The 26,180-nt window shown below is 56.1% G+C and overlaps 1 protein-coding gene across 1 annotated transcript in view; it reads right to left on the bottom strand.

Annotated features, from left to right (window-relative positions):
- Positions 1–16,150, bottom strand: part of LOC137456487 (zinc finger protein 850-like) — a 55,672-nt gene extending 39,522 nt beyond the window's left edge. The window contains 3 exon segments of the mRNA XM_068167954.1: positions 5,623–5,908; positions 5,911–7,031; positions 16,079–16,150. Of these exon segments, the coding sequence (XP_068024055.1) occupies positions 5,623–5,908; positions 5,911–7,030 (1,406 nt within the window). The 5' untranslated portion in view covers position 7,031; positions 16,079–16,150.
- Between the last annotated feature and the right edge of the window lie 10,030 nt (positions 16,151–26,180).

Genomic DNA, 26,180 nt, shown 5'->3' on the forward strand with positions numbered 1-26,180 from the left:
GCAGAGACGCTGAAGGGAAGAGAGGAAGGCAGAGGGGGCTGGGAGTGAAGCCTTCTCCTTACCCAGCTCTGCTCACTGCTGCTCACAGGATGGAACTGAAGGGCTTTGATCCTCCTTCTGTGTGCACACTCCAGGAGCCTTCAGCTGAGCATCAGCTGCTGAGATGGAGATGCCTCCAGGAGCTACAGCTGCAGTGTCCTGCACCCACAGCCTCACTGTGTCAGTGACTGCAGTGACTTCTCCAGTGAGCTCTCAGTCACCCTCCCAGTCCTGGCAACCTTAAAGCTCTCTCTGCCTTCCTCATCTCTCTGAGATCCTCTGGCAGTGTCCTCAGCCCTGCTGTGCAGAGGAGCTGCTCCTGGCCAGAGCCATCTCCTTCAGCACTGCCTGCTTGCCAGCAGCTCCCTCCAGCCCAGGAGTGCGGCCCAATTGGGCAGCAGAGGACCAGCCCATGGTGTTTTAATACCTGCTTGGTTGGCTTTTGGTGCCCTCTAAACCTGAGGGACTGAGAGGAAGCTGATGAAACCTCTCCAGAAGTCAAAGTCAGATTCAAACTCTGAAGTTTCTTCTACTCTTAATGGGTCCCAGTGAAGCATACTGGCAAAGGGTCCCCAGGGTTTGGTTAGAGCAGAAGGAGAGAGTGGATGCAAGGGAAGCTTCACTGGAGGCACTGAAGCATCTTCAGGCTCTGGTAAGAGCAGAGAACTGAGGCAGTGCTGACAGGTCAGGACAAGCAGCTAAAGATGCCTCTGCTGCTGAGCAAACCTGGAGGGGTTTCATTGATCCAAATGGCTAAGCCCTGACCCCCAGCCCCTGACAAGGCCCCTCACCTGTGGCTCTGGGCTCTGCTGGTAGCAGTGGGGAGTGAGGATGAGCAGTGACCAGGGTAGGACCTTGTCAGGTTTTGCTATGGTTTGCTTGCAAAGAGACAACTCCTGCTGAAAAGGAATGAAATGTCCCTTTAAAAATACTTTTTATCAGATGCTTTGTGCAATAAAAACCTCTCCAATTAGCTGCAGAAACCTTGGCAATAATGAGAGGTTCAGCAGTATTTAATGAGCCCCATGGAGTATTTGGGGCTGATTACATCATCCTTAGGTACTGCCAGGAGACTCTGCCAAGGTACTGCCAAGAAGCCTCTCAAGAAGTCCAAGGCAGAAGAAAACTCCAAAGTAACTTGAAGCACTGATTGGCCTCACTGAGGCTTGTTACTGACAAAGGCTCCCCAGGGACTCGTTAGAGCAGCTTGTTAGAGGCCAGGATTGCAGGGAGACAAAGGCAAAGTACAGGGCAGAAAAACTTGCCTTTGGTCTGTGAAGCAGAAAGGCCAAGCCCTGACCACTGCCCTTGCAATAGAAGAACCTCAAAGCCTCAAAGCAAAGTTTCTCCTCACAGGCCTTGGTGGCAGAGGCAACTGCCAGAGCCAAGGAGCCAAAGACCTTGGTCCTGTTGGGCCTCTCAGCCTTGCCAGAGCCCTTGGCCATCCCTACTGCAGCCTCTCCTACACTGTCCCATGCCTGCAGCTCTTTCCCTTCAATAGCTGGGATGAATGCATAAACAGATTTTAGAAGACAAATTAAGTCTACACAGCCTCTGAAGTGCAAACCCAAACCAATGTCTTGTGATAAAACCAAGAGATTCCAAAACAGGCAGTGAAAGGTGAGGAGAACTTTTCCTGGCTAGCTGATGGAAGGGAAAACTCAAGGTTCTCCAAACCAACAACAGGAAGAAGTGGTTCAGAGAACTGGAAAAACTCAACAGCTAAGGCTGTGCAGTGTTGGCAGCCAAGAAAAAGGATGACACCAAGATGTGCTCAAGCACCAGCCCTCAGCAGAGGCCACTTGATTCACACACATCATGGCTTATATCTTTTTCTTTCTGTGTCCATGTGCCCTTTGTCCTTAAGTGATTGCTTTAGGCTTGGTGTCCAGGCACCTCTCTCTCCCTTTTGGTACCCTGGGGAGGTCTCTCTGTTTCTTCCTTTGTTGTTCACAGATCTTCTTTCCTGGAGTTGTTTACATTCCTGAGTCAAGGGCAGAGCTCTGCTTAGTTCAAGGTTAAAGCTGCCCATGGCCACCTGTTTTATCTACAATTCCTCCTATTTGCCCAGGGCTCGTTCTCTTCTGCAGGGCCCTTTGCAGACATGAGAATGAACAGGGCACTGCCAACACCAGGATCAATCCAATCAGCAATATTCACAACCCAGTTTGTAATACTCTTATGTCTATGTTTAGAATGATCACTTCAGTGTGTACAACACAGACCATCACATTCTGCCCAGCCCTGACTGTGAGCTGATAACAAAGAACCAACAGCAGCTTGATTTTGCAGCCTGGAATGGCTGACACTGTCCTCATCAGTGGCTCATTCAAGCAACACTTTTGATGTTTCCTTGTCTTGTTTTGCAACCCAAGATGCCAGTTCCCTTAGCTGAGCTGGTGCTTTGCTGTAGCAATTTGAAGCAAGATTACCCTGGCTGCTGTGTGTTCAGCTTTGTTCTTCATACCTCCATGATCATCTCATTCAGCTGTTAGGCTAAGCCTGCATGGCTTTAAGGCAAAGGGAGTGTGATTAAAGATCATAGTACTAGATCAGCTCCAGATCTATGTTGCAGGTACACACAGCTTCTTGCTTGGAAAGTCCCTGAAATATCTAATTCTTGAGGCTCTAATGGGGAAAAGAGCAAATTATCATCCCACATGCCCTGATGCTCAAAGCACCTTACTGTTGTTCTACAATTTAATCTTGACAGGCATTTAAATTCCAGGTTTGATTTACTGCATGCAGCAGTGCTGCCCAAATGTTTTGCTATCCCATGGAGTTAGTTGATGTGGGCTGAGGGCATTGTTTCCATTGATCATGCTCTGGAGTAGGCCAAACACAACAAGCAGAGACCCACTGGACCCTGGCACCTGTGGAAACACAAGCCTAGCCATGGTCCCAGGTCACAAGACCCCAGGGGCCTTCCCAATCAGGGGTCTGTAAATTGCAGACCCACACTGGGGCCTTTTCTGCCAAAGGATTGCTCACAGACTGCTATGACAAGAAATGAGTTACTGTGACAGGCTTCATACCACTCTGAGAGATGTTTATTCAGGGTATAGACAGCTTTCCATAGCCTGCTGTGTGGTGTCTCCCCCAGCATTCCCCCTTTCTGTTTTTCAAGCATAGGTTTAAGAGTGTGATGGGCAGGTTCAGTTATAGCCTGTCCTGTGGCTCAGTGGGGTATGCTGGAAACACCCCCCACTGGTGTACAAATGCTTGTGATCTAGAGGCGATATAGCCGGGGCCAACATCAGCTCTGATTTGCTATGGAATGCCTGGGGCATGAAAAGCTTTTCTCCAGTGCATAATTCCATCTCAGGCCTTTTCACCACCATGTGGGGCAGCCCATATCCCAGCAGAGAATGTGTCAACTGAGACATGGACTTATTTCAAAGGCCCAGACTCAGATTGCCATAGCTGTAGGCTCTGTAATCCCCTGGGATTGACACCAGCTGGCTGGGTGGAGGAGAAGTGTTGACAATCTGCACAAGAGGCCACAATATCTCTTGCTGAAGACAACAATATGCCAAATTGCCTCTGCAGTGTGTGAGTCCCTTGGTGAAAAAAGGCATGGGATTGAGCTGCTTGCTGCCACAGCAGGCATAGGAGCAGACAAGCAGGCACCATCAGGGCATCAGCTGTGGTGTTTCCCTTGGACACAAATCCTGGCAGCCCTGTGTGGCTATGAGCATGCAGCACATAGAATGGTTCTGTTGACTTTGCAGCACAAGCCATAGGGCTTTTAGCAAATGAAACAAAGATTTGTTGTTAACCTCCCTCAGCAGTGCCTGGTCCAACCGCTGTACAAGGTTACAAACACACTGCAAGTCAGTGACAATGGTTATGGTCTTGTTAGGCCACTTAGTAAAGGTCATTGCCACAGCTTTTAACTCCAGGAGCTGAGGTGAACCATCCTGAGAGGCTAGGAGCTCCTGACATTTCCCCTTTTCTTGCCTGGCAGTGACTGCCTTCCCTGTTTCCCATGAGCCATCAGTAAAGATTGTCTTTCCTGGGACTGGTGTCAGAGAGAACCAAGTCGGTTCCACTCCTTGCAGCCCTCCACGTAGCTGCAAAAATCTATGTGCCTAGCATGCAGCAAAACCTTTCCTGGGTAATCTATCAGGGCCATTTGCAACTCAGGGCTGTGTGCCATACACCAGTCCAGATATTCTGACATTAAAGGCAATGTCAGAGTGGCAGGGTCTTGTCCTAAGAGTTGAACCCACCATTGCCTGGCTTTGTACACAACCCCAGCAACCAGCTCCATTTGAGTGCTCACTGTTTGCTTTGGGTGAAACGGTAAAAATGCCCATTCCAGAAAATGCAAAGGATGTGGCCAGTGTTCATTCCACTGTGCTGTGAGAGCTAGAGGATGACCTTGGGAGATAAGCACATAAATGCTGACAGGTGCTGCTTCTGCTACCTGATGGGCTTGTTCCCATGGCGATGGTGAGCTCCACTTGTTTCAGTGCAGGTTGTGCTTTTGCAGTCAAGCGTCGAGGAGATAAAAGGTCAGGGTCTCCCTTCAGTAAGCCAAATAAGAGAACTAGCAGAGTTGTGCTGATACCTAGCAAGGGTCTTACCCAGTTTATGGTTCCCAGTAATTTCTGCAAATCATGAAGGGTGGTCACAGATTGCTGAATTTGTATCATTTGTGGATGAATTGCTTGATCTAAGAGCTTGCCTTTGGCTCAGAGAGGGCTAAGGGCCTCTCATGTGCTCTGTTGCCAGGCCGTAGCCTCTTCTGGGATTCAGTTCTCTTGGAGCTTTTCCCATTTCTGTCTTGGTCCAGGTGTGAGGCCTGGGTGTAGTTGCTGCCTGTTGGTGCAGGCTCTTCAGCTGCAACTCTGGCAGCATTTGGCTCTTGGTGATGTCTGGGTGAGAACAAGGCAAGTTGTCTAACTCCTTGGCTGGTTTAAATACTGTCCCAAGACAATTCATTCCCTTTGGTAACACAGAACCCTGAAAACTGCACCTATAGGATGGAGCATAGCCAAACATGGCCAGGGGCACACAGATTTCACAGCTGTCTGGGCTAGGGCGTGTTCTGGGGTTTGACCTTCAGGACACCCTCCAAACACCTAACATCCCTTGACACCCCCCTGAAAAAAACCCTCTGAGTTACCCCTGAGACTGCCCCTAGCAAGACACTCTCAAGACTCTTCTGAGAACCTCACTTTGACCTCCCTGAACTGGGCACACAGCTCCAGGCCCATTCCTAGGGAATATCTAAAATAAAAGCAAACAGACAAGATTTGGTGTGTTTGGGATTTTTATTGACACAACTGGGCAATGGACAGAGAGGCTTTTACCCCAAGGAGACACAAAGAAAGGGGGAAGAACCATTCAAACCCTGGCAAAGCTCAGCCCAGCTCCAATGGCTGTGCCAACTCAGCACTGCAATTGTTCTCATCAGCACTAATTGGTGTTCAGAAGGGCAGGAGGTGTGTGTTCCTGCTGGAGCCTCTGAGAAATGCAGAGAGAAAAGAGGTGATTTTGGTGCTGGAAAAGCCTTCTCAGGGGATCACAATTACCCTAGTAGACCCTGGGGAGATCTATTTGTACCTCCCCTGCTCTTGGGGCTGGTCACTGGTGTGGCTGAGGCGATGCTTGGTTAGACACGAAGTGCTGCTGAAGCTCTGGCCGCAGTCATCACAGGTGAAAGCTTTCTCCCCCGTGTGCACACGATGGTGCCTGGAGAGGTTGTAGATGCAGGTGAAGCTCTTGCCGCAGTCGGCACAGCTGTAGGGTTTCTCAGCGCTGTGGATGAGTTGATGCTGGCTGAGTGCAGTGCTCGTGGTAAAGCTCTTGCCACACTCAGCACAAGGAAACAAATTCTCTCTGGTGTGGAGGCGGTGGTGTGGAGGCTGGAGGTGGTTTTGAAGCTCTTGCCACAGTCCTTGCAGGTGAAGGCCTTCTCAGTGCTGTGCACACTGCAGTGCCGGGCAAGGGAAGATTTCTGAGTGAAACTCTTGCCACAGTCAGCACAGCTGTAAGGTCTCTCACCCGTGTGGGTGCGGTGGTGACTGGTTAGGGCGGAGCTGCGGCCGAATCTCTTGCCGCAGTCAGCACATCGGTACAGTTTATCGCCACTGTGGATGAGTTGGTGCTGGATCAAGAGAGTGCTGGTGGTGAAGCTCTTGCCGCACTCAGCACAGGGGAACAACTTCTCTCCAGTGTGAATGCGGCGGTGGATGGTGAGGGAGGAACTGCGCCTGAAGCTCTTGCCACAGTCCCTGCAGGTGAAGGCCTTCTCTTTGCTGTGTACACTGCGGTGCTGCCAGAGGGAAGACTTACGAGTGAAGCTCTTGCCGCAGTCATCACAGTTGTACGGCCTCTCACCGCTGTGGGTGCGGCAGTGGTTGGTGAGGGCAGAGCTATGTCTGAAGCGCTGTCCGCAATCAGCACAGCTGTACGGCTTCTCCCCGGTGTGGATGCGGCGGTGGATTGTGAGATCAGAGCGTCGTCTAACGCTGTGGCCGCAGTCAGCACAGGTGAAAGGTTTCTTGCCAGTGTGGGTCAGGCAGTGTCGGATGAGGCTGGAGCTCTGTCTGAACTTCTTGCCACAGTCGCCACGGACAAAGGGCCGGGTGCCAGGGTGGGGGCAGTGGTGCTTCAGTGGCTCTGAGCCAGGTGGGAAGCTCTGCCCACACTCAGGGCACTGATTCAGTTGCTTGAGTGGCACAGAGGGACCTGCTCTGGCTTCATCCTCCTCTGCAGATTCCTTCTCCTCCTCATCCTGGTCACCTTCCTCCTCATCATTATCCTCATCCTCATAGTCATCATTCTCCTCCTCCTCATCATTATCCTTGTCCTCATAGTCATCATTCTCCTCCTCATCATCATCCTCCATGATGCCCTCCTCATCATCATCATCCATGTTGCCCTTCTCCTCCTGTCCCTTGGAGCTGCAATTTTTCTGCTCCAACTTGTTCTTTGAGAACTTCTTCTCCCAACTCTTGTCTGGGTCCTTCTGGGAGGCCATGCTGGTGGGGGAAGAGGTCACAGCTGTGATATAAGGACCATGAAAGCACTTGAGCCTAGGAGTTCAAACCCTGAGATCCTGCCTGGGTCATGATAGCCTCTGACACCTCCCAATACTCAACACCTGGATGGGGCAAGCAATGGAGAAAGGCTCTCAAAAACTCCCAGTTATTGCCATGCTGGGGGAGTCAGATCTGTAATACCTGTGCTGAGACCCTGGCTTCCTGTGCTGGGGGTGCTGAGACACCCTGGGACTTATGGAGCTCTCTCACTCACCCTGTTCCCAAGCTCTGCAACACTGGCAGGGTGGTTCCCAGCCCAGGCCCTTTCCTTCAGTCCCTCATGGCTCAGACAGCAGAGGCAGCAGCACTGACCCACACAACCAACCCTCACCTGCCTGTGGGGCCCCAGACTCCCACCACAGCTGATGTCACTCAGAGCCCCCAGAAGGCTGAAATGTGCTGGGTAGGACACTCTGGAGGAGGTTGGGAGGCACCAAAGGAGTCACTGTGGGGCTGTGGTCCCAACTGTTGACCCAGTCTGTGTTCTTCACTTGCTGGGCTGTCCCAAGGAGCAGATCTGCAAACTCTGCAGTTGCTCAGCCCCGAAGTGGAGATATGATGGAGAGAGAAGAATCACTTGAAGCATTCAACATCCTTCAAAAATGCTTCACAATGCTCACAACCACCTGCAAGATCATCCAAATCTCTTCACAAACTGTTCAAAGCTCTTCAGGAGTCATTCAAATCTGTTCAGAACTCTTCCAACTCATTTCAAAGAGATTTTGGGGAGTCTCCCAGCTCCTTTCATGCTTCAAAAACACTGGGAAATGTTTAAAACTGCCTGAAACCTCTCCAGAATCTCTTCATTGCTCAAAAAAAACTCTGCAGGAGTGAAGAAAATCTCTTCAGAGCTCAGAAAACTCCTTGGGTGGAGATTTTCATGAGTTCCTGCCCTGCTTTAGCCTTCAAGACTCTAGAAAAAGGCTTCAACAGGCTTCAAACTGCATTAAAAATCATCAACATCTCTCTGAGCTTCTTAAAGGCAGCTAAAAATCATTAAAAACTCTTCCTACCTCCTAGAAGTTCCCAAAGCCACCCAGAGAAGCTTGGGACTCTCTCTTTCAAGATCAATGGAGAGATTTAAATGAGTTTTGTGGTCTCAAAACTCTTCAAATGTGCCTGAAGAAATCATCCAAATGTCTTCAAAACTCCCCCAAATATCTTCAGAAGTCAATAAATGCCTCCAGGATTGTTCAGCACCTCTGGAAATTTCATGAAATCTCTGACAGACTCTTAGCAACTCAGAAGAGTTTTGATATTGATCTGTTTGTGTTAATCTGTTTAGAATAATAGAACTGTTGGGGTTGGAAGAGACCTCAAGGATCATCTGGTTCCAAACCCGTGCCATGGGCAGGGACCTCAGAGTAATTGGAGATTTACCTCCAGTAAAACAAGGGATTAAAGCAGAAAGCAGGAGCTGGAGCGAGGGCCGGGAGCAGCGCTGCGGGGGCTGGAGCAAGGGCCAGGAGCCTCAATAACAGGAACTCAATGAACGTATGGAAGCCCAGAGGTCTGAGGGACAGGACTTGGATCCTGATGTGCTTCTCATCTGAGAGCTGAAAGAAGACAAGACAGGAACCTTGCACAGTGTGTTTAGAGGCTCCAGGGCTGCTTGCCCTGCAGGAAGGAAGCTGTCAAGCACCAATGCACTGCTCAGGGGCAGGCAGTGCCCAGAGGCAGGCAGTGCTTATCTAAGACCATGGACAAATAACAGGAAACAGGCCAGGGACAGCTCAGCTTCCTCCTGCAGGAGTGAGCAGAGGAACAGGACAAAAACAACCAAAAGAGCAGAGGTGGATAGGAAAAATGCAACTAAGGAAGAGCCTCCCAAGCTCACTGCCAAAGCCACTGCCAGGGGTGGGCAGGAGGAGCCAAATGTAAATGGGTCTCAGCTTAAAGAGAAATAATTTGACTCCCAAAGGAAGTAAAATGAAAAGGCTCTGCTGGAATTGGAAGAGAAATGCAGAGCTGGATCCAAACATCCAGGAGAGCCCAGCTGGGGGACACAGAGAGGCCTGCAGAGAGATGGACACAGCCCTGTGCCTGAGGGCAGGCAGAGGCACCCCTGGCACAAGGGCACAGCAGAGCCCCACAGGAAGGGGCTGGGGGGCACAGAGGCCTTGGATGCCACCACCCCCAGCACAGCCAAACCGCCCCACAGCTGACACCAGCCCCAGGCGCTCCCAAGCTCAGGCTCAGCACAGCACCCACGCCTGACACCCCCACGGCACCCAGCACACAGCCTGCCCACAGCTCCCCCCCGCGCCTGGCCCTCAGCCCAGCCGCTGCCCTTCAGCACAGCAGCCGCCCGGCACCTGCCACCACAAAGCCTCCAAACCCCCAGGGCTCCCCCACACACCCCCACAGCAGCCTCTGCTGCAAGCCACACCCCACGCTCACCACCACCTCTCCTGCACACAGCAGCCCCCACAGCTCTGCAATAGGGAAGATGGAAGCACCTGAGCCCAGGACCTCAAACCCTCAGATCCTCCCTGGGTCATAACAGTCCCTGACTCCCAGCACCTCCCAGCAGCCAGCTGGAGAGAATGCAGAGGGAGCCTCAAACATTCAGTTTCTGCCACAGTGTAGGCTCACCTCTAATACCTGTACTGAGACCCCAGGTTCCTGTGATCAGTGCCCTGAGGTACCTTGGGACTTACAAGTGGTCTTGTCCCACTCTCATAGAGCCTGGCGGCATTGGCAGGGAGGTTCCTAGCTCAGATTCTGTCCTTTGATCTCCCCTGGCTCAGACAATAGAGGCAGCAGCACTGACCAAGGAAAACCAAACCATCTTCAACCTTTGCATCAACTCCTTTGAGAGGGCTCAAAGAGAGCCTCTCTAACTCCTTAAACTTAAAACAATACCCTGCAGAACAAGGTGGAGGAGCTCAAGGGGACAAGCTGCAGAGGGGGCCCAGGGCAACCTCCTGAGCTTCAACAAGAGCAAGGGCAGGGTCCTGCCCCTGGCCTGGGACAGCCCTCACAATCAGGACAGGCTGGGGGAGGAGGGGATAGGAAGCAGCCCTGCAGAAAAGCACTGGGGGGTGCTGCTGGACAAGAAGCTGGACAGCAACAGACAGGGGGAGCCTGCAGCCCACAAGGCCAAGGGCAGCCTGGGCTGCACCAAAAGCAGCATGGCCAGACATGGACAGAGGCCATCCTGGCACTTGGCTCTGCTCTGCTGAGACTTCACCTGCAGCACTGCAGCCAGCTCTGGAGCCCTCAACACAGGAAGGACATGGACCTGATGGAGAGGGTCCAGAGGAGGGACACAAAAATGATCAGGGGCTTGGAGCAGCTCTGCTACCAGGACAGGCTGAGGGAGCTGGGGGTGATCAGCCTGCAAAGGAGAAGAGAAGGCTCTGGGGAGACCTAAGAGTGACCTCCTGGTGCCTGAAGGGGACTACAAGAAGGCTGCAGAGGGACTCTTTGCAAAGCCTGCAGGGACAGCACCAGAGGCAATGGCTTCAAACTAGACCAGAGCAGATTGAGATTGGAGGTGAGGAACAAGTTCTGCACCAGGAGGCTGCTGGAACTCTGCAACAGGTTGCCCAGGGAGGGGCTTGAGGTCCCAGCCCTGCAGAGGTGCAAGGTGAGGCTGGACAGGGCTCTGGGCAACCTGAGCTAGTGCAGGATGTCCCTGCTGACTGCAGAGGGGCTTGGACTGCAGCACCTTTGCAGCTCCCTGCCAACCCAAACCACTCTAGGATTCTAGGAGTCTAAGTGCAGCCTCCAGGGAGAGCAGGAAAAAGAGGAGGCAGAGGAGGACAAGGAAGAGGACAAGGAGGAGGAGAACCAAAATCCCTTCCCAACTCCTCCAAACCTCTGCCAAATTCCTGGAAAGCTCTTCCAGCTCTGCAGAGTTCATTCTGAAGAGAGCTGAGGGAGTTGCTATGCTCAGGGATGTCTTGCACACTCTGCACAAATGCTCCAGAAGCTTTCCAAGTGCCCTCAAAACCAGCAGCACAGCTCTGCTGCCACACAATGCCAGGCTGCAAGGGACCCCAAGGCTCAGCTGCTCCAACCTTGCCAGCTGACACTGGCCTGGAAAGGAGCTGGCCCAGCCCCCTGCCAAGCTGAGCCTTCCAACTCTGCCCTGCAGGGCAATCCACCACTGCCCTGGGGAGAGGATTCCAATGGCTGACTGGCAGGGAAAAGCTTTTGCCTCTGCAGGGCACTGTGCCACTTCAGCTCAACTCTTGCAGCAGCTCTTTGAGATCTGCCTTTGGAGCACCACAAACTCTGAAGCACTGCAGTGCAAAGCAGCTCAGCTTCAACTTCCAACTGCCTGAACTCTCACATTTTAAATTCAAGGCAGGGGCCAAGCTCACACCCAGCCCCCAAGCTCAAGAACCAGCCACTAAGGTCAGAGTCAGCTCCCAAGCACAAGAATCCAGATCAGAAATGCACAGCTAGCCCCCAGGCTCAGAGCCAGCTCCTAAGTTCACATCCAGGCCCCAAGCTCAATAACCAGCAGCTAAGATCAGAACCACTTCCCAAGCTGAGAGCCACCTCCAGAGCTCACACCCAGGCCCCAAGCTCACAAGCCAGCAAACCAAACCAAACCAGGTTGGAAGAGACCTTCAAGATCATCACGTCCAACCCATCAACCAATCCAACCCACCCAAACAGGTAACCCATGGCACCAAGTACCCCATCAAGTCTCCAAATAAGGTCAGAACCACAATAATAACCACAATAATAAGCAAATAAGGACAGAACCACATTCCAAGCTCAAGAGCCAGCCCCCAAGCTCAAGAGCCAACCACTAAGGTCAGGACCTAGATCAAAAGTGCAGACTCAGCTCCCAAGCCAGCAACTAAGGTCAGAATCACTTACCAAGCTCAAGAACCAGCCCCTGACCTCAGAGACAGACCCTGAGGTCAGGAACCACACCCCAAGCCCAGAGCCAGCAACTAAGCTCAAAACCCCTTTCCAAGCTCACACCCAGACCCCAAGCTCAAGAAACAGCTCCCAAGCCAGCAATTAAGGTCAGAACCCCTTTCCAATCTCAGGAACCAGCCCCCAAGCTCCAGTACCAGCAACAAAGGTCAGAGCCAAGCTCCAGAGCCAGCCCCCACAAGCTCAAGAGCCAGCCAGTAAAGTCAGAACCACTTTACAAGCTCAGAGCCAGCCCCTAAGCTCACAACCAGCCCCCAAGCTCAAGAGCCAGCCCCTAAGCTCAAGAGCCAGCAACAAAGGCCAGAACCAAGCTCCAGAGCCAGCAATCAAGGTCAGAACCACTTCCCAAGCTCAAGAACCAACCCCTGACCTCAGAGACAGGCCCTGAGGTCAAGAACCACACCCCAAGCCCAGAGCCAGCAACTAAGGTCAGAACACTTCCCAAGCTCACAGCCAGCCCCCAAGCTCCAGAACCAGCCCCCAAGCAACCTAAACCAAAAGTGCAGACTCAGCTCCCAAGCTCAGAGCCAGCAACTAAGGTCAGAACCACTTCCCAAGCTCAGGAACCAGCCTCCAAGCTCCACTACCAGAACAAAGGTCAGAACTAAGCTCCAGAGCCAGCCCCCACAAGCTCAAGAACCAGCAAGTAAGATCAGAACTGCTTCCCAAGCTCAAGAAGCAGCAACTAAGGTCAGAACAATTCCCAAGCTCACAGCCAGCCCCCAAGTTCAAGAGCCAGCCCCTATGCTCCAGAACCAGCAACAAAGGCCAGAACCAAGCTCCAGAGCTAGCCCCCACAAGCTCAAGAGCCAGCAGCTAAGGTCAGAACCCTTTCCAAGCCCACACCCAGCCCCCAGGCTCAGAGCCAGTTTCACAACTTTGCTTATTTCAAGTTCCCTTCATTGCACTTCTGCTAAGTGTCCAAATTCAAGCAGCCAGAGAATGCTTTGGGCTGGAAGGGACCCCAAACATCAGACAGCTCCAACCCCCTGCCATGCCCACAGACACCTTCCACCACACCAGGCTGCTCAAGCCCTCATCCAACCTCACCCTCAGCACCTCCAGGGAGGGGGCAGCCAGCACCTCCCTGGACAACCTGCTCCAGGCTCTCACCACCCCCACTCCAAACTATTTCCTCCCAAGCTCCACTCCAAATCTGCCCTCCTCAACCTTCAATCCAGTCCCCCTCAGCCCATCACTCCCAGCCCCTCACCAAAGTCCCTCCCCAGCTCTCCTGCAGCCCCCAGCAGCTACCACAAGGCTGCTCCAACCTCTCCCCACAGCCTTCTCCTCTCCAACCTCAGACACTACTCTCACAGATCATCCACACAGATGAGCTGCCACAGCCCTCCCACCACCCCCAGGGCCTCCTACAACACCCCCTCCAACAGCTCAACCTCCTGCCCCTCTTGGGGGCACCACAGCTGCACACAGCACTCCAGCTGGCAGCACACAATGCTGCCAGCACAAAAACCATTGCAGCAGAAGCCTCAAGCTGTGCTCAGCTGCCAAAACCAAAGGGACCTCAACTTGGCAACAAAAGAAAGGACTAAACTCAGCCAAGACACTGATCCAACACCCAAGGCTGCACAAAACAACCAGCAACAGCTTCCAGCAACAGCAGACCTGCAGCTGGGCTGCAAAGCTCTGCAGAAGAAAACCACTCCAGAAGGGCTCCAGGGCCCCAGGGATTGCAAAGCCCAGGCTCTCACTCTCCTCCTGCACAAGGAAAGCTTCACTTGCCCACAAGAAGCCAAACACTTCCCCACACCAAGCCATCCACACCACTTGACTTTCAACCTCCTTCAAGCCCTTGCCTGGCAGCAGCACTTCCTCAGCCCACAGCTCCAGCAACACCACAAGGCCTTGAAGGCTCTCCTGCACTCCACACCTCTCAGCCACACCCACACCCCTTGGCCACCCACAACCCAACAAGCTTCCTGCTCACCACTTCTCTTCCCAAGCCTCTCCTCCCTTTGGCCCTCTCAGCACACCACCAACTGACCCCAGAAGGCTCCAGCTGGCAGCACTGCTTGCAAGAATCCCAGGCACTTCCAAGGGCAGACTAGGAGCCCAGAGGCAAAACCCAAACCTTTCCCCTCTCCACAGGACTCTCTCCCATTTCCCATTCTTCCCAGCACCTCCAGCACCTAAGATGCATTTGCTCTGGGGCAGCTTCCTCACACAGCCACACAATTGCCTGGCCTGCAAAAGACCTCTCTCAGCACTGAGGCCAACTGCCAGCCCCAACACCACCAGGGACACCAAACCATGGCCCCATGGCCACACCTTGCTGCAACACCTCCAGCCATGGCCACTCCACTGCCTCCCTGGGCAGCCTCTGCCAGGCCCTGACCACTCTGGCACCAAACTCATTCCTCCTCCTCTCCAACCTAAGCCTCCCCTGACACAATTTCAGGACACTTCCTCTCCTTCTGCCACCTGAGACAAGGCACAAGAGCCCAACCCCCACCTCACTGCAGCCTCCTTGCAGGCAGCTCCAGAGACCAAGAGGTCTCCCCTCAGCCTCCTCTTCTCCACACTAAACACCCACAGCTCCCTCACCTGCTCCTCTCAGCCCTGCTCTCCAGACCCTTCCACACCTTTCTTGCCCTTCTCTGCACCTGCTCCAGACCCTCAAAGTCCTTCTTGGAGTCTGGGGCCCAAAACTCACCCCAGCATTCCAGGGGTGGCCTCCCCAGGGCCCAGGACAGGAGGACAATCCCTGCCCTGGCCCTGCTGGACACAGCAGTGCTGAGACTTGCAGAGCACTGCAATTGCTTTGCTCACTTGCAGCAATCATTTCCTTCCCTCCCCAGCTCATTGCACAGCAAACAGCAGCAAGGGAATTGCTTTGGCTTCTGCTGAAGCTCCTCCAAGGAAGCTGCAGGACTTCTCACCACCAAAACCATCAACAACAGGCTGCCCCCAGCCCAAGCCAAACCTTTCAGTCCAAGTCAATGCACTTCCTCAGCCACAAGCAGACACTCAACAGCTCAGCCTTATTTGGCTGCCTGCCAGCAAGCATTTCCCTAGGGGCAGAGCAGCTGCAGCACAGCAGTCTGCTTCTGACCATGCTTCCTGCCAGCACAGCTGACAAAAGCTCTGCACAGCTCTCAGCCTGCAGCCACACAGCAAAAGCTCCTCCTGCCCTGAGCCTTTCTGTGCTCAGGAGGCCTGCAGAGAAACTGAGAACCACTCTGCAACCCCCCAGGGAAGGGAATCTTTGTGCCTCAAGAGCTTGCTGGACCCCCCTGGACTCTTCCTTGGACCCCCCCAGCAAGGGCAGCGCTCAAGGAGGTGTCCTGCAGCTTGTGCAGGGATGAGAGCAGCTGAGGAGAGAGGGGAGAAGGCAAAGAGAGGGCAGAGAATGACCAGCAGAGAGCTCAGCACCACCCCAGGTTCCCATCCAGGCTGCCAAGGCTCTGCTGGGCACCCACCGGGCTTGGCTGGGGGCAGGGCACCACTGCCAGCTGCAAGTAGCCAAAGGGGCAAGCTGGGCACACTGGGCACACAGGGCCAGGGACAGCCCCTGCAGCCCACCAATGGCTCCGCCTGCAACACAGCAGCAGCCAAAGGGGGCCTGCAGCTGCCCCCACCAGGGGGAGGCAGCACCACAGCACCACAACGAACCCCCAAACACACCCACCCCGACCCAGCCCCACACACAGCTCCCCACAACCGCACCCACCCCCTCGCACCACCCCACCACTCCCCACTCCAAGCCTCACCACCCCGACCCACCACCACACCCACACACAGCCTCCCCCACCACCAACAGCTCCTACCCCCAAACCCACACAGCCCCACGGGCTCCTCACCAGCCCCTCACACGCCCCCCTCCGACCCCAAGCCCCCACCCAACCTCACACACGCCCCCACAACTCCACAGCCCCCAACAACCACCCCCCACAGCCCCACCCACACCAGCCCCACACCTCACCGAGCCCTCCTCAAGCCCAGCTCCAGGACACAGCCCTCAGCCCCACCGCAGCCCAATGCCAACCCCACCAGCCGCTCCCCTAAGCCCCAAGGGATCCCCACCCCAGCAGCCCCCACTCTGCCCCGCGCCTGCCCACACCTACCCCACAGCCCAGGCCAAAGGGGCGCACAGCAGCAGGAAGAGGAAGGAGGAAGAGCTCGGAGCAGAGGCAGCTGCCGACTGCCGTCCCCTGCAGCCTCCTGGCAGCCTGGGCGAGCAGAGAGCGATGCAATGGAGGCCCCGAACCGCCCACGTTGCAGCACAGCCCAGCCGGGGGCTGGGGCCGCAGGGGAAGCCCCGCCCACGGCCGGGCAGCCGCAGCCAATCACAGACGCCGGATTACCCCAACCACGCCTCCAAGTCCCAGCGGGGAGCTGCGGCCCTGGCTTCGCGCGGGGCATGCCGGGAGGTGCAGCTCTCAGCCAGGGCGGCGCCGTCTGGGCTGAGCTGCGCTGCGGGGGCAGGGCTGGGGCACAGCAGCTCCGCAACAGCTCTGACCCAGCAGCTGCGCACAGCTCCCAGCAGCTTTGGCTCAGCTCGGAAAGGTTGCGCAGAGGTCTCCAGGAGCTCTGCAGAGCTGCGGAGGATTTTTTTCGCTGAGGATTCTCTGCAGGGTTGGGAACCCAAAACCTCCTCTCAGCCTCTCCCAAACTCTTGCAAAGAGATTTCGATGCCTCCCGAGGGGGCTTGGGGCAGCTCCAGGGGATCTGAACGGCTCGGGAAGAGTTTTTCTGTCGCCTTCCAGAGTTTCCAGCAGGTGCTGAGGACTTTTCCGGCAGCTTTCAGCCTTTTGCAGCATTTCTGAAGGATGTTGGAGACTGCAAGAAGCCAGAGCCTGGCTGAGAGCTCTGCAGAATCAGTTTGCAGCAGCTTGGCAGCCATGGGGATGAGGTTCTGGAATTGGTTTGGATTCGTTTTGGCACTTTTAATCATTTCCCGAAGCTCTGTGGATTATTTCCAGCCCCTTTTCCTTCCTTTTGAAGCTATTTTCCTCATTTTGGGCTGATTTTAATGGGGTTTGGGGAGACTTTGCTTAGCCTCAGGCATTTTGAATGACTTTTGAAGATAGTTTGAGTATTTTAATCTCCTTTTTCATGATTACTGAAGACATTTTGATCCTTTTCAGGCCTTTTTAATGATTTTTTTGGGAGATATTTAGACCATTTTTAGGATTTTCTAATGATTTTGGAGGTATTTTCATTATCCCCAGGCCCTTTCAATGATTTTTGAAGTATCTTTACTCATTCCAGGCCCTTTTAGTGAGTTTTGAAGACATTTTGATTATTTTTGTGCATATTTGATGTTTTCCTACAAGATTTTGATTCTTTTCAGGCCCTTTGAATGATCTTCAGAGAGATTTGGATCATTTTTAAGCCATTTTTTACAAAGCATTTTGAGTGCCCAAGAAAACCTCCTTAAAATCCTCAAGTCTTCAAACAGAGCTTTTGAAGCATCTTTAGGGAGGTTTAGGAGGTTCTAATAGTTTGGAAAGTGGTAAAATGTTCTCCAAGTGCTGAAACAGGAATCCAGAGGCACAAAGCTGTCAGCTCCCTTGAGCTGCAGCTATAGAGTTTGGGGGGTTTGAGATGTGAAGCATCAGGACTGTGGAACCTGCTGCTCCTGGCAGAGTTGATCCAATCAGAGAAGAGTTTGGGTTGGGAAACCCCAAATTCAGCTGGCAGCTGTGGGCAGGAGGAACATTGCCCTGCTTGAAGCAGAGCCTTTGAACTGCAGCTGAGGGTTCAGAGCTGCCTTAGGAGGAGACTTGAGCCCTGGGGATGTATCCCAATGGGAGTTGTGTTCTCAGCCCCTGAGTGCTGCTGGTTTGCCACAGGGTTTCACAGACAGACTCACTAAGGTTGGAAAAGACCTCCAAGATCATCAAGTCCAACCTTCTACCCACATCTCCATGACCACCAGACCATGTCCCAGAGTGCCACCTCTACTCATGTCTTGAATACATCCAGGGACAGTGACTCTCCCACCCCCCTGGGCAGCCTGCTCCAATGCCTGAGCACTCTTGAAGCAAAGAGATTTTCCCTCCTCTCCAACCTAAATCTCCCCTGGTACAATTTCAGGGCATTTCCTCTTGTCCTGTCATTGGTTACTTGGGAGAAGAGGCCAATATTGGCCTCACTCTGATCTCCTGTCAGGTCCATGTAGAGATCAATGAGGTCTCCTCTCATCCTTCTCTTCTTCACAATAAGCAATCCCAGCTCCCTCAGCCTCTCCTCACCAGACCTGCTCTCCAATCTCCTCACCAGCTTTGCTGCCCTTCTCTCTCCCTGCTCCAGCACCTCAGTGACTTTCTCATACTGTGATGCCCAAAACCAAACACAGCACTTGAGATGCAGTCTCACCAGTGCTGGGGCCAGAGAGACAATCACTTCCTGCTGCTCACAGCCCTTCTGATCCAGGCCAGGGTGGTGGAGGTCTTCCTAACCACCTGGGTACACCCTGGCTCATGCTCAGCTGGCTGTCTACCAACACCCCCAGGCCCTTTTCTGCTGGGCAGTTTCCAGCCACGCTGCCCCAAGCCTGCAGCCTTCACGGGGTGGTTGTGATGCTGGCACAAGAGCCAGTGCTTGGCCTTATGAAACCTTCTGGAACTGACCTTAGCCCAGCAGCCCAACCTCTCCAGACCTCTCTGCAGAGGCTTCCTACCCTGCAGCACATCAACACTCCCACTTCATGTTGTCTGCACCTTGCTCACTCTTTAATTGCTTGCTGTTGATGTGGCAGAAGATGCAGTCAGAAATCACCTGAAGTGCCACCACCATCAGGGTTTGTCTGGTGAACATTGAAAGGCTTAGAAAATACAGACCAGGGGAAAAAAAACCCCAAACCAACAAGAGCACACCTAACAAACACTAAGGTGAGCATTAAAACTCCAGCTGAGTTATAGCCACCCTGGGTTTCAAATGTTTCCATGAGCAACCATAGAATCGGTTCTGGGAGCTCTGTGCTTTGCCTTGGCAGGGAGGTGAGGGAGACAAATATCTGCTGCTCAGCACTGACTAGGTCCAGCCCATGGCTGTGGTCAGAGCATCATAGAATCAGTCAGGGTTGGAAGGGACCACAAGGATCATCTAGTTCCAACCCCCCTGCCATGGGCAGGGACACCCCACACTAGATCAGCCTGGCCAGAGCCTCATCCAGCCTGGGCTTAAACACCTCCAGGGACAGGGCCCCAACCACCTCCCTGGACAACCCATTCCAGGGCTTCACCACTCTCATGGGGAAGAACTTCCTCCTCACCTCCAGCCTGAATCTCCCCACCTCCAGCTTCATTCCATTCCCCCTAGTCCTATCACTCCCTGAGATCCTGAGCAGTCCCTCCCCAGCCTTCCTGTAGCCCCCTTCAGATACTGGAAGGCCACAATGAGGTCACCTCGGAGCCTTCTCTTCTGCAGACTGAACAGCCCCAACTCCTTCAGTCTGTTCTCACAGGAGAGGTGCTCCAGCCCTCTGCTCATCCTCCTGGCCCTTCTCTGGACACCTTCCAGCACCTCCAGATCCCTCTTGTAATAGGGTCTCCAGAACTGGAGGCAGGACTCCAGGTGGGGTCTCCCCAGAGCTGAGCAGAGGGGGAGGATCACCTCCCTTGCCCTGCTGGCCACACTTCTCCTGCTGCAGCCCAGGAGCTGATTGGCTTTGCAGGCTGCAAGTGCACACTGAGAGCTCCTGCTGAGCTTCTCCTCCCCCAGCACCCCCAAGTCTCTCTCCTCAGGGCTGCTTTCCAGCCAGTCCCTGCCCAGCCTGGATTTGTGCCTGGGATTGCCTCGACCCAGATGCAGGACCCTGCCCTTGCTCTTGTTGAACCTCCTGAGGTTGGCTTGTGCCCACCTCTCCAGCCTGTCCAGGTCCCTCTGGATGGATCCCTTCCCTCCAGCCTGTCTGCTGCACCACACAGCTTGGTGTCAGACAGCTTGGGGCCATTGCATCATAGACTGCTGGGATGGTAGGGGCTGGAAAGGAGCTCTGGAGAGGAGGTTCAATCCCCCTGCCAGAGCAGGATCCCCTGGGGCAGGTCCCACAGGAACGCATCCGGCTGGCTCTGGAAGCTCTCCGGCAAGGGGCACTGCAGGGCCTCTCTGGGCAGCCTGCTGCAGGGCTCCAGCACCCTTCCAGCCAAGAAGTTTCTCCTCATGGTGAGGTGGAGCTTGCTGTGTCCCAGCCTGGATCCATTGCCCCTTGTCCTGTCCCAGGACACCATTCCAGAGAGCCTGGCACCACCTTCTTGACAGCCAGCTGGATGTTTTTCCAGGCCTGGCCCTTCCCAGCCTAAAGGAGTAAGAATCAGAGAGTGCCTGTGGCTGGAGAAGACCTTTCAGGTGCAGGTCAGCCATGCCCTGACCCTGGCACTGTGCCAGAGCTGAGGAGGTCCTTTGGTCAATAGTATTTTGCTGTGGGCTGAGGATCAGAGAGAAGATTCCTCCAGCAGTGGCAGAGAGCAGCAAGGGGCTGGGCAGTGGCCAGAGGGTGGGCAGAGGCCATGGTGAATTGTTCTGCCATCCCATAATCCCTGCAGCTGCCCTGGAAGCAGAATGCAGAGCCAGCTCCTCCCCTCTGCTCCCTCACCTCTCCCTGGGGCAGGTGGCAGCTGTTGGCTCTCCTGGTTGGAGGGGGGAGAGGAGGGGGGAGAGGAGGGGGGAGAGGAGGGGGGAGAGGAGGGGGGAGAGGAGGGGGGAGAGGAGGGGGGAGAGGAGGGGGGAGAGGAGGGGGGAGAGGAGGGGGGAGAGGAGGGGGGAGAGGAGGGGGGAGAGGAGGGGGGAGAGGAGGGGGGAGAGGAGGGGGGAGAGGAGGGGGGAGAGGAGGGGGGAGAGGAGGGGGGAGAGGAGGGGGGAGAGGAGGGGGGAGAGGAGGGGGGAGAGGAGGGGGGAGAGGAGGGGGGAGAGGAGGGGGGGAGAGGAGGGGGGAGAGGAGGGGGGAGAGGAGGGGGGAGAGGAGGGGGGAGAGGAGGGGGGAGAGGAGGGGGGGAGAGGAGGGGGGAGAGGAGGGGGGAGAGGAGGGGGGAGAGGAGGGGGGAGAGGAGGGGGGAGAGGAGGGGGGAGAGGAGGGGGGAGAGGAGGGGGGAGAGGAGGGGGGAGAGGAGGGGGGAGAGGAGGGGGGAGAGGAGGGGGGAGAGGAGGGGGGAGAGGAGGGGGGAGAGGAGGGGGGAGAGGAGGGGGGAGAGGAGGGGGGAGAGGAGGGGGGAGAGGAGGGGGGAGAGGAGGGGATAAACCAGGTTGGAAGAGCCCTTTGAGATCATCAAGTCCAACCTCTCACCCAGCACCATCTGATCAACTAAACCATGGCACCAAGTGCCTCATCCAGGCTCTTCCTAAGCACCTCCAGGGATGGAGACTCCACCACCTCCCTGGGCAGCACATTCCCATGGCCAACCTCTCTCTCTATGAAGAACTTCTTCCTAACATCCAGCCTATACCTCCCCTGGCACAGCTTGAGACTGTGTCCTCTTGTTCTGGTGCTGCTTGCCTGGGAGAAGAGACCAACCCCCACCTGGCTCCAGCCTCCCTTCAGGGAGTTGCAGACAGCAATGAGGTCTGCCCTGAGCCTCCTCTTCTCCAGGCTCAGCAACCCCAGAGCTCCCTCAGCCTCTCCTCCCAGGGCTGTGCTCCACCCCCAGTGCCAGTGCCAGCCCCGCCTGGTGCTGAGTGCGGGCAGCAGGGCTGGGATGAGAGTTGCACTCTGGACCCCGTCCCTCCCGGCCGCTCTCTGACACCTCACCGCCCCCCCCCCATTGCTGTCCCAATGCACATCCTGCACAGCACAGACTGCAAACAGCCAAGAGCTTCAGGAGCCAACCCCGCGGCCCCCAGCCCCGCCGGCACCCCCCCTGCCCCTGGCCAAAGCCAAACAGAACAATTCCTCACCCTCCCCGAGCCTGCCCCAGCCCCACGGAGCCCCCTGCCCCCCGCGCCCCTCCCGACCCCCAACTCCACACACGCCCCCGGCAGCCCCACGCAGCCAGAGCCTTCCCCGCTGCGCTGCCGCCGCCCTCAGCGCTCCCCGGCCCCCTCAGCCCCTCCCGCCCCGCCGCAGCTCACCAGCCGGCAGCTGCCGCTCGCCCGCCAGCACCTCCGGCACTTCTCCCGCGCTCCGGCCCCGCTGCCGCTCCCCACGGGGCAGCAACAATGGCGGCCGCGGCCGGCAGGGGCAGCTCCTGGCTGTGCCTCGGCAGCGCCCAGGGGGAGGAGCTGCCGCGCTCCCGCCGCCTCTCATTGGCTGCGGCTGCCCGGCCGTGGGCGGGGCTTCCGTTCCAGACTACTCCCTGCTTCCGCTCCCCGTCCCACGTGGCCGCAGCAGCCGGAGGGGCCGGGCCGGGGTCTCCCTCGCAGCGCTCTCTGCTCGCCAGCAGCCTGCCGGGGCCGGCGGCTCCCTGTGCGCTGAGCTCTTCCTCCTTCTCCTCTTTCTGCTGCTCTGCTTCCCCCTTGTCCCGGGGTCCAGGTGGGGTGAGGGAGTCTCTGGGGCTGAGTTGGGGGTGGTGGGGTGGGGATCAGGGAATGCTCTCTGGGGGGCTGCGAGGGGTCGGGAGGGTCGCTTGGGTTGGGGAAGGGTTTGTGGGGCAGGGGTCGGTGGGGCTGGGGCGGGGGGGAGCCTCTGCGGGGATCTAGGGGGAATCGGTGGGGTGTGGTTGGGAGGCTTCTGCGGATATGTGGTTGGAGGTCCGTGGGATACGGGGGAGATCGGTGGGGTACGGGGTGGGGGTGGGTCTGTGAGGTCCGGGGGAGCTCTGCAAGCTTGGCGCTTGGGGTCTGTGCGGTTTAGGGGGGGGGGTCGCTGTGATTATGGGGAGCTCTGTGCGGCTGTGTGGGTTTGGGGTGGTCGGGGAGGGCTGTGGGGTAGGGCAGAGGTGTGCAGGGTCGGTGAGCGTCGTCTGTGCTGTTCTGGGAGGGGTCTGTGCGGTTGCGGGGCCGCGGGTGGGGTTGGGGTGGGGGCTCGGTGGGGTTCCTTGTGCTGCTGCATCCCGCTGCTCGGGGCAGCTGCAGACTCCCTCTGGTTGCAGCAGGAGCCATTAGTGCCCTGCAGTGTTCGTGGGCAGCGTGGGGGGCTGGGGTGCAGCAGAGGCTTCTCTGGGGGGGGGCTCTAGTGGAGCCCTGGGGGGTTGGAGACTTTGTGCTGGCAGCTGCTGTGCTAAAGGGCAGTGCCTGGGCTGTGCACTAGGCTCAGGGGGGAGCCCAGGCTATGCCCTGGCTGTACCCAGGCTGTGCCCAGGCAGTGCCCAGGTTATGCTTTGGCTGTGCCCAGGCTGTGCCCAGGTTATGCTTTGGCTGTGCCCAGGCTATTCCCTGGCTGTGTCCTGGTTCCTGATGTCAGTGATGAGGCAGATGATGCTCTTCAGACCACTCCTTACACCTCACCCCACACCCCAGGGCAGGAGTCACCTGAGCTCTCACTCCCTCCCTGTCCTCCCCTTCATCAGCTGCTGTGTGAGGGGGCTGCAGGGTCCCTCCCCACCCCTCCTCTGTAAGCTTCTCCCTTGGCTTGAGCCCTCCAGCTGATCCCAGCCTTTAGCCTCGGGGCCCTTCCATTCTTGTGCTCCTGCTTCCAGCCCAGGTCCCTTAGAGGCTTCCTCAGCCCCCACAATTTTTTCCCCTCCCAGGGCCACAGGACAGCAAAGACTCCAGGGCCAGGGATGGGCTGGGAATGAGGGAAGGGCCTGGGGGTGTTCAGGCAGGACTTAGGCCTTGTCCCCCACCAAAGGGGAAGGGCTCCAGTGCCCAGCTGGAAGCTGTGTGTGCAGGAAGTGCCAGAACCTGGCAGCACTGCAGGGGACCAAAGGAGTGAATTGTGCTGCAGCTCTGCATGTGGCAGCTGGGAGATGAGCAGCAGCCCCTGGGCACTGTGCCCTCCCATCCAACCTCATCTTCACTTTGGGGATGTGGGGTGGCAGCTCCAGGAGAACTGCAGAGAGAAAGGGGCAGGGAGAGAAGGCAACAAAAAACCCTTTCAGCTGAGGCTCTTTATGCTGCATGTGTGTGTGGATGGTGCTGGAGCTGCACCTGCTGTGTGTGTCTGTGGGCAGTGTGGTAGCTGGCAGGTGCCGGGCGGCTGCTGTGCTGAAGGGCAGCGGCTGGGCTGAGGGCCAGGCGCGGGGGGGAGCTGTGGGCAGGCTGTGTGCTGGGTGCCGTGGGGGTGTCAGGCGTGGGTGCTGTGCTGAGCCTGAGCTTGGGAGCGCCTGGGGCTGGTGTCAGCTGTGGGGCGGTTTGGCTGTGCTGGGGGTGGTGGCATCCAAGGCCTCTGTGCTCTGCAAGCTCTTGAGGCACAAAGATTCCCTGGGGGGTTGCAGAGTGATTCTCAGTTTCTCTGCAGGCCTCCTGAGCACAGAAAGGCTCAGGGCAGGAGGAGCTTCTGCAGATGGTTGTTTTGTGCAGCCTTGGGTGTTGGATCAGTGTCTTGGCTGAGTTTGGTCCTTTCTCTTGTGGCCAAGTTGAGGTCCCTTTGGTTTTGGCAGCTGAGCACAGCTTGAGGCTTTTGCTGCAATGGTTTTTGTGCTGGCAGCATTGTGTGCTGCCAGCTGGAGTGCTGTGTGCAGCTGTGGTGCCCCCAAGAGGGGCAGGAGGTTGAGCTGTTGGAGGGGGTGTGTAGGAGGCCCTGGGGGTGGTGGGAGGGCTGTGGCAGTTCCCCTGTGGGGGTGGCCTGTGAGTGTTGTGTCTGTTGAGGCTGGAGAGGAGAAGGCTGTGGGGAGAGGTTGGAGCAGCCTTGTGGTAGCTGCTGGGGGCTGCCGGAGAGCTGGGGAGAGACTTCGGTGAGGGGCTGGGAGTGATGGGCTGAGGGGGAGTGGATTGAAGGTTGAGGAGGGCAGATTTGGAGTGGAGCTTGGGAGGCAATAGTTTGGAGTGGGGGTGGTGAGAGCCTGGAGCAGGTTGGGCAGGGAGGTGCTGGCTGCCCCCTCCCTGGAGGTGCTGAGGGTGAGGTTGGATGAGGGCTTGAGCAGCCTGGTGTGGTGGAAGGTGTCTGTGGGCATGGCAGGGGGTTGGAGCTGTCTGCTCTTTGGGGTCCCTTCCAGCCCAAAGCATTCTCTGAGTGTTTCAATTTGGACACTTAGCAGAAGTGCAATGAAGGGAACTTGAAATAAGCAAAGTTGTGAAACTGGCTCTGAGCCTGGGGGCTGGCTGTGAGCTTGGAAGTGGTTCTGATCTTAGCTGCTGGTTCTTGAGCTTGGGAAGTGGTTCTGATTTTATTTTCTGGCTCTTGAGCTTGGGGTCTGGGTGTGAGCTTGGAAAGGGTTCTGACCTTAGTTGCTGGCTCTGGACTTGGGGTGTGGTTCTTGACCTCAGGGTCTGTCTCTGAGGTCAGGGCCTGGTTCCTGAGCTTGTAAATGGCTCTGACCTTGGTTGCTGGCTCTGGAGCTTGGTTCTGGCCTTTGTTGCTGGTACTGGAGCTTAGGGGCTGGCTCTTGAACTTGGGGGCTGGCTGTGAGCTTGGGAATTGTTCTGACCTTAGTTGCTGCTTCTTGAGCTTGGGAAGTGGTTCTGATCTTACTTGCTGGCTCTTGAGCTTGTGGGGGCTGGCTCTGAAGCTTGGTTCTGACCTTTGTTCTGGTACTGGAGCGTGGGGGTGGTTCCTGAGGTTGGGAAGTGGTTCTGACCTTAGTTGCTGGCTCTGAGCTTGGGAGCTGAGTCTGCACTTTTGGTTTAGGTTGCTTGGGCGCTGGTTCTGGAGCTGGGGGGGCTGGTTCTGGAGCTTAGGGGCTGGCTGTGAGCTTGGGAAGTATTCTGACCTTAGTTGCTGGCTCTGAGCTCAGGGGCAGGCTCTTGAGCTTGGGAAGTGGTTCTGATTTTATTTTCTGGGTGTGAGCTTGGAAAGGGGTTTTGAGCTTAGTTGCTGGCTGTGGGCTTGGGGTCTGGTTCTTGACCTCAGGGCCTGTCTGTGAGGTCAGGGGCTGGTTCTTGAGCTTGGGAAGTGATTCTGACCTTAGTTGCTGGCTTGGGAGCTGAGTCTGCACTTTTGATCTAGGTCCTGGACCTTAGTGGCTGGCTCTTGAGCTTGGAATGTGGTTCTGACCTTATTTGCTGGCTTGTGAGCTTGGGGCCTGGGTGTGAGCTCTGGAGGGGGCTCTCAGCTTGGGAAGTGTTCTGACCTTAATTGCTGGTTCTTGAGCTCAGGGGCTGGCTCTGAGCTTGGGAAATGGTTCTGATCTTAGCTGCTGGTTCTTGAGCTTGGGGCCTGGATGTGAACTTAGGAGCTGGCTCTGAGCC

Source organism: Melanerpes formicivorus, unplaced genomic scaffold (genome assembly GCF_026170545.1).
Source record: "Melanerpes formicivorus ecotype bairdi unplaced genomic scaffold, bMelFor1.0.p_v2 SCAF_126, whole genome shotgun sequence".
NCBI lineage: Eukaryota > Metazoa > Chordata > Aves > Piciformes > Picidae > Melanerpes > Melanerpes formicivorus.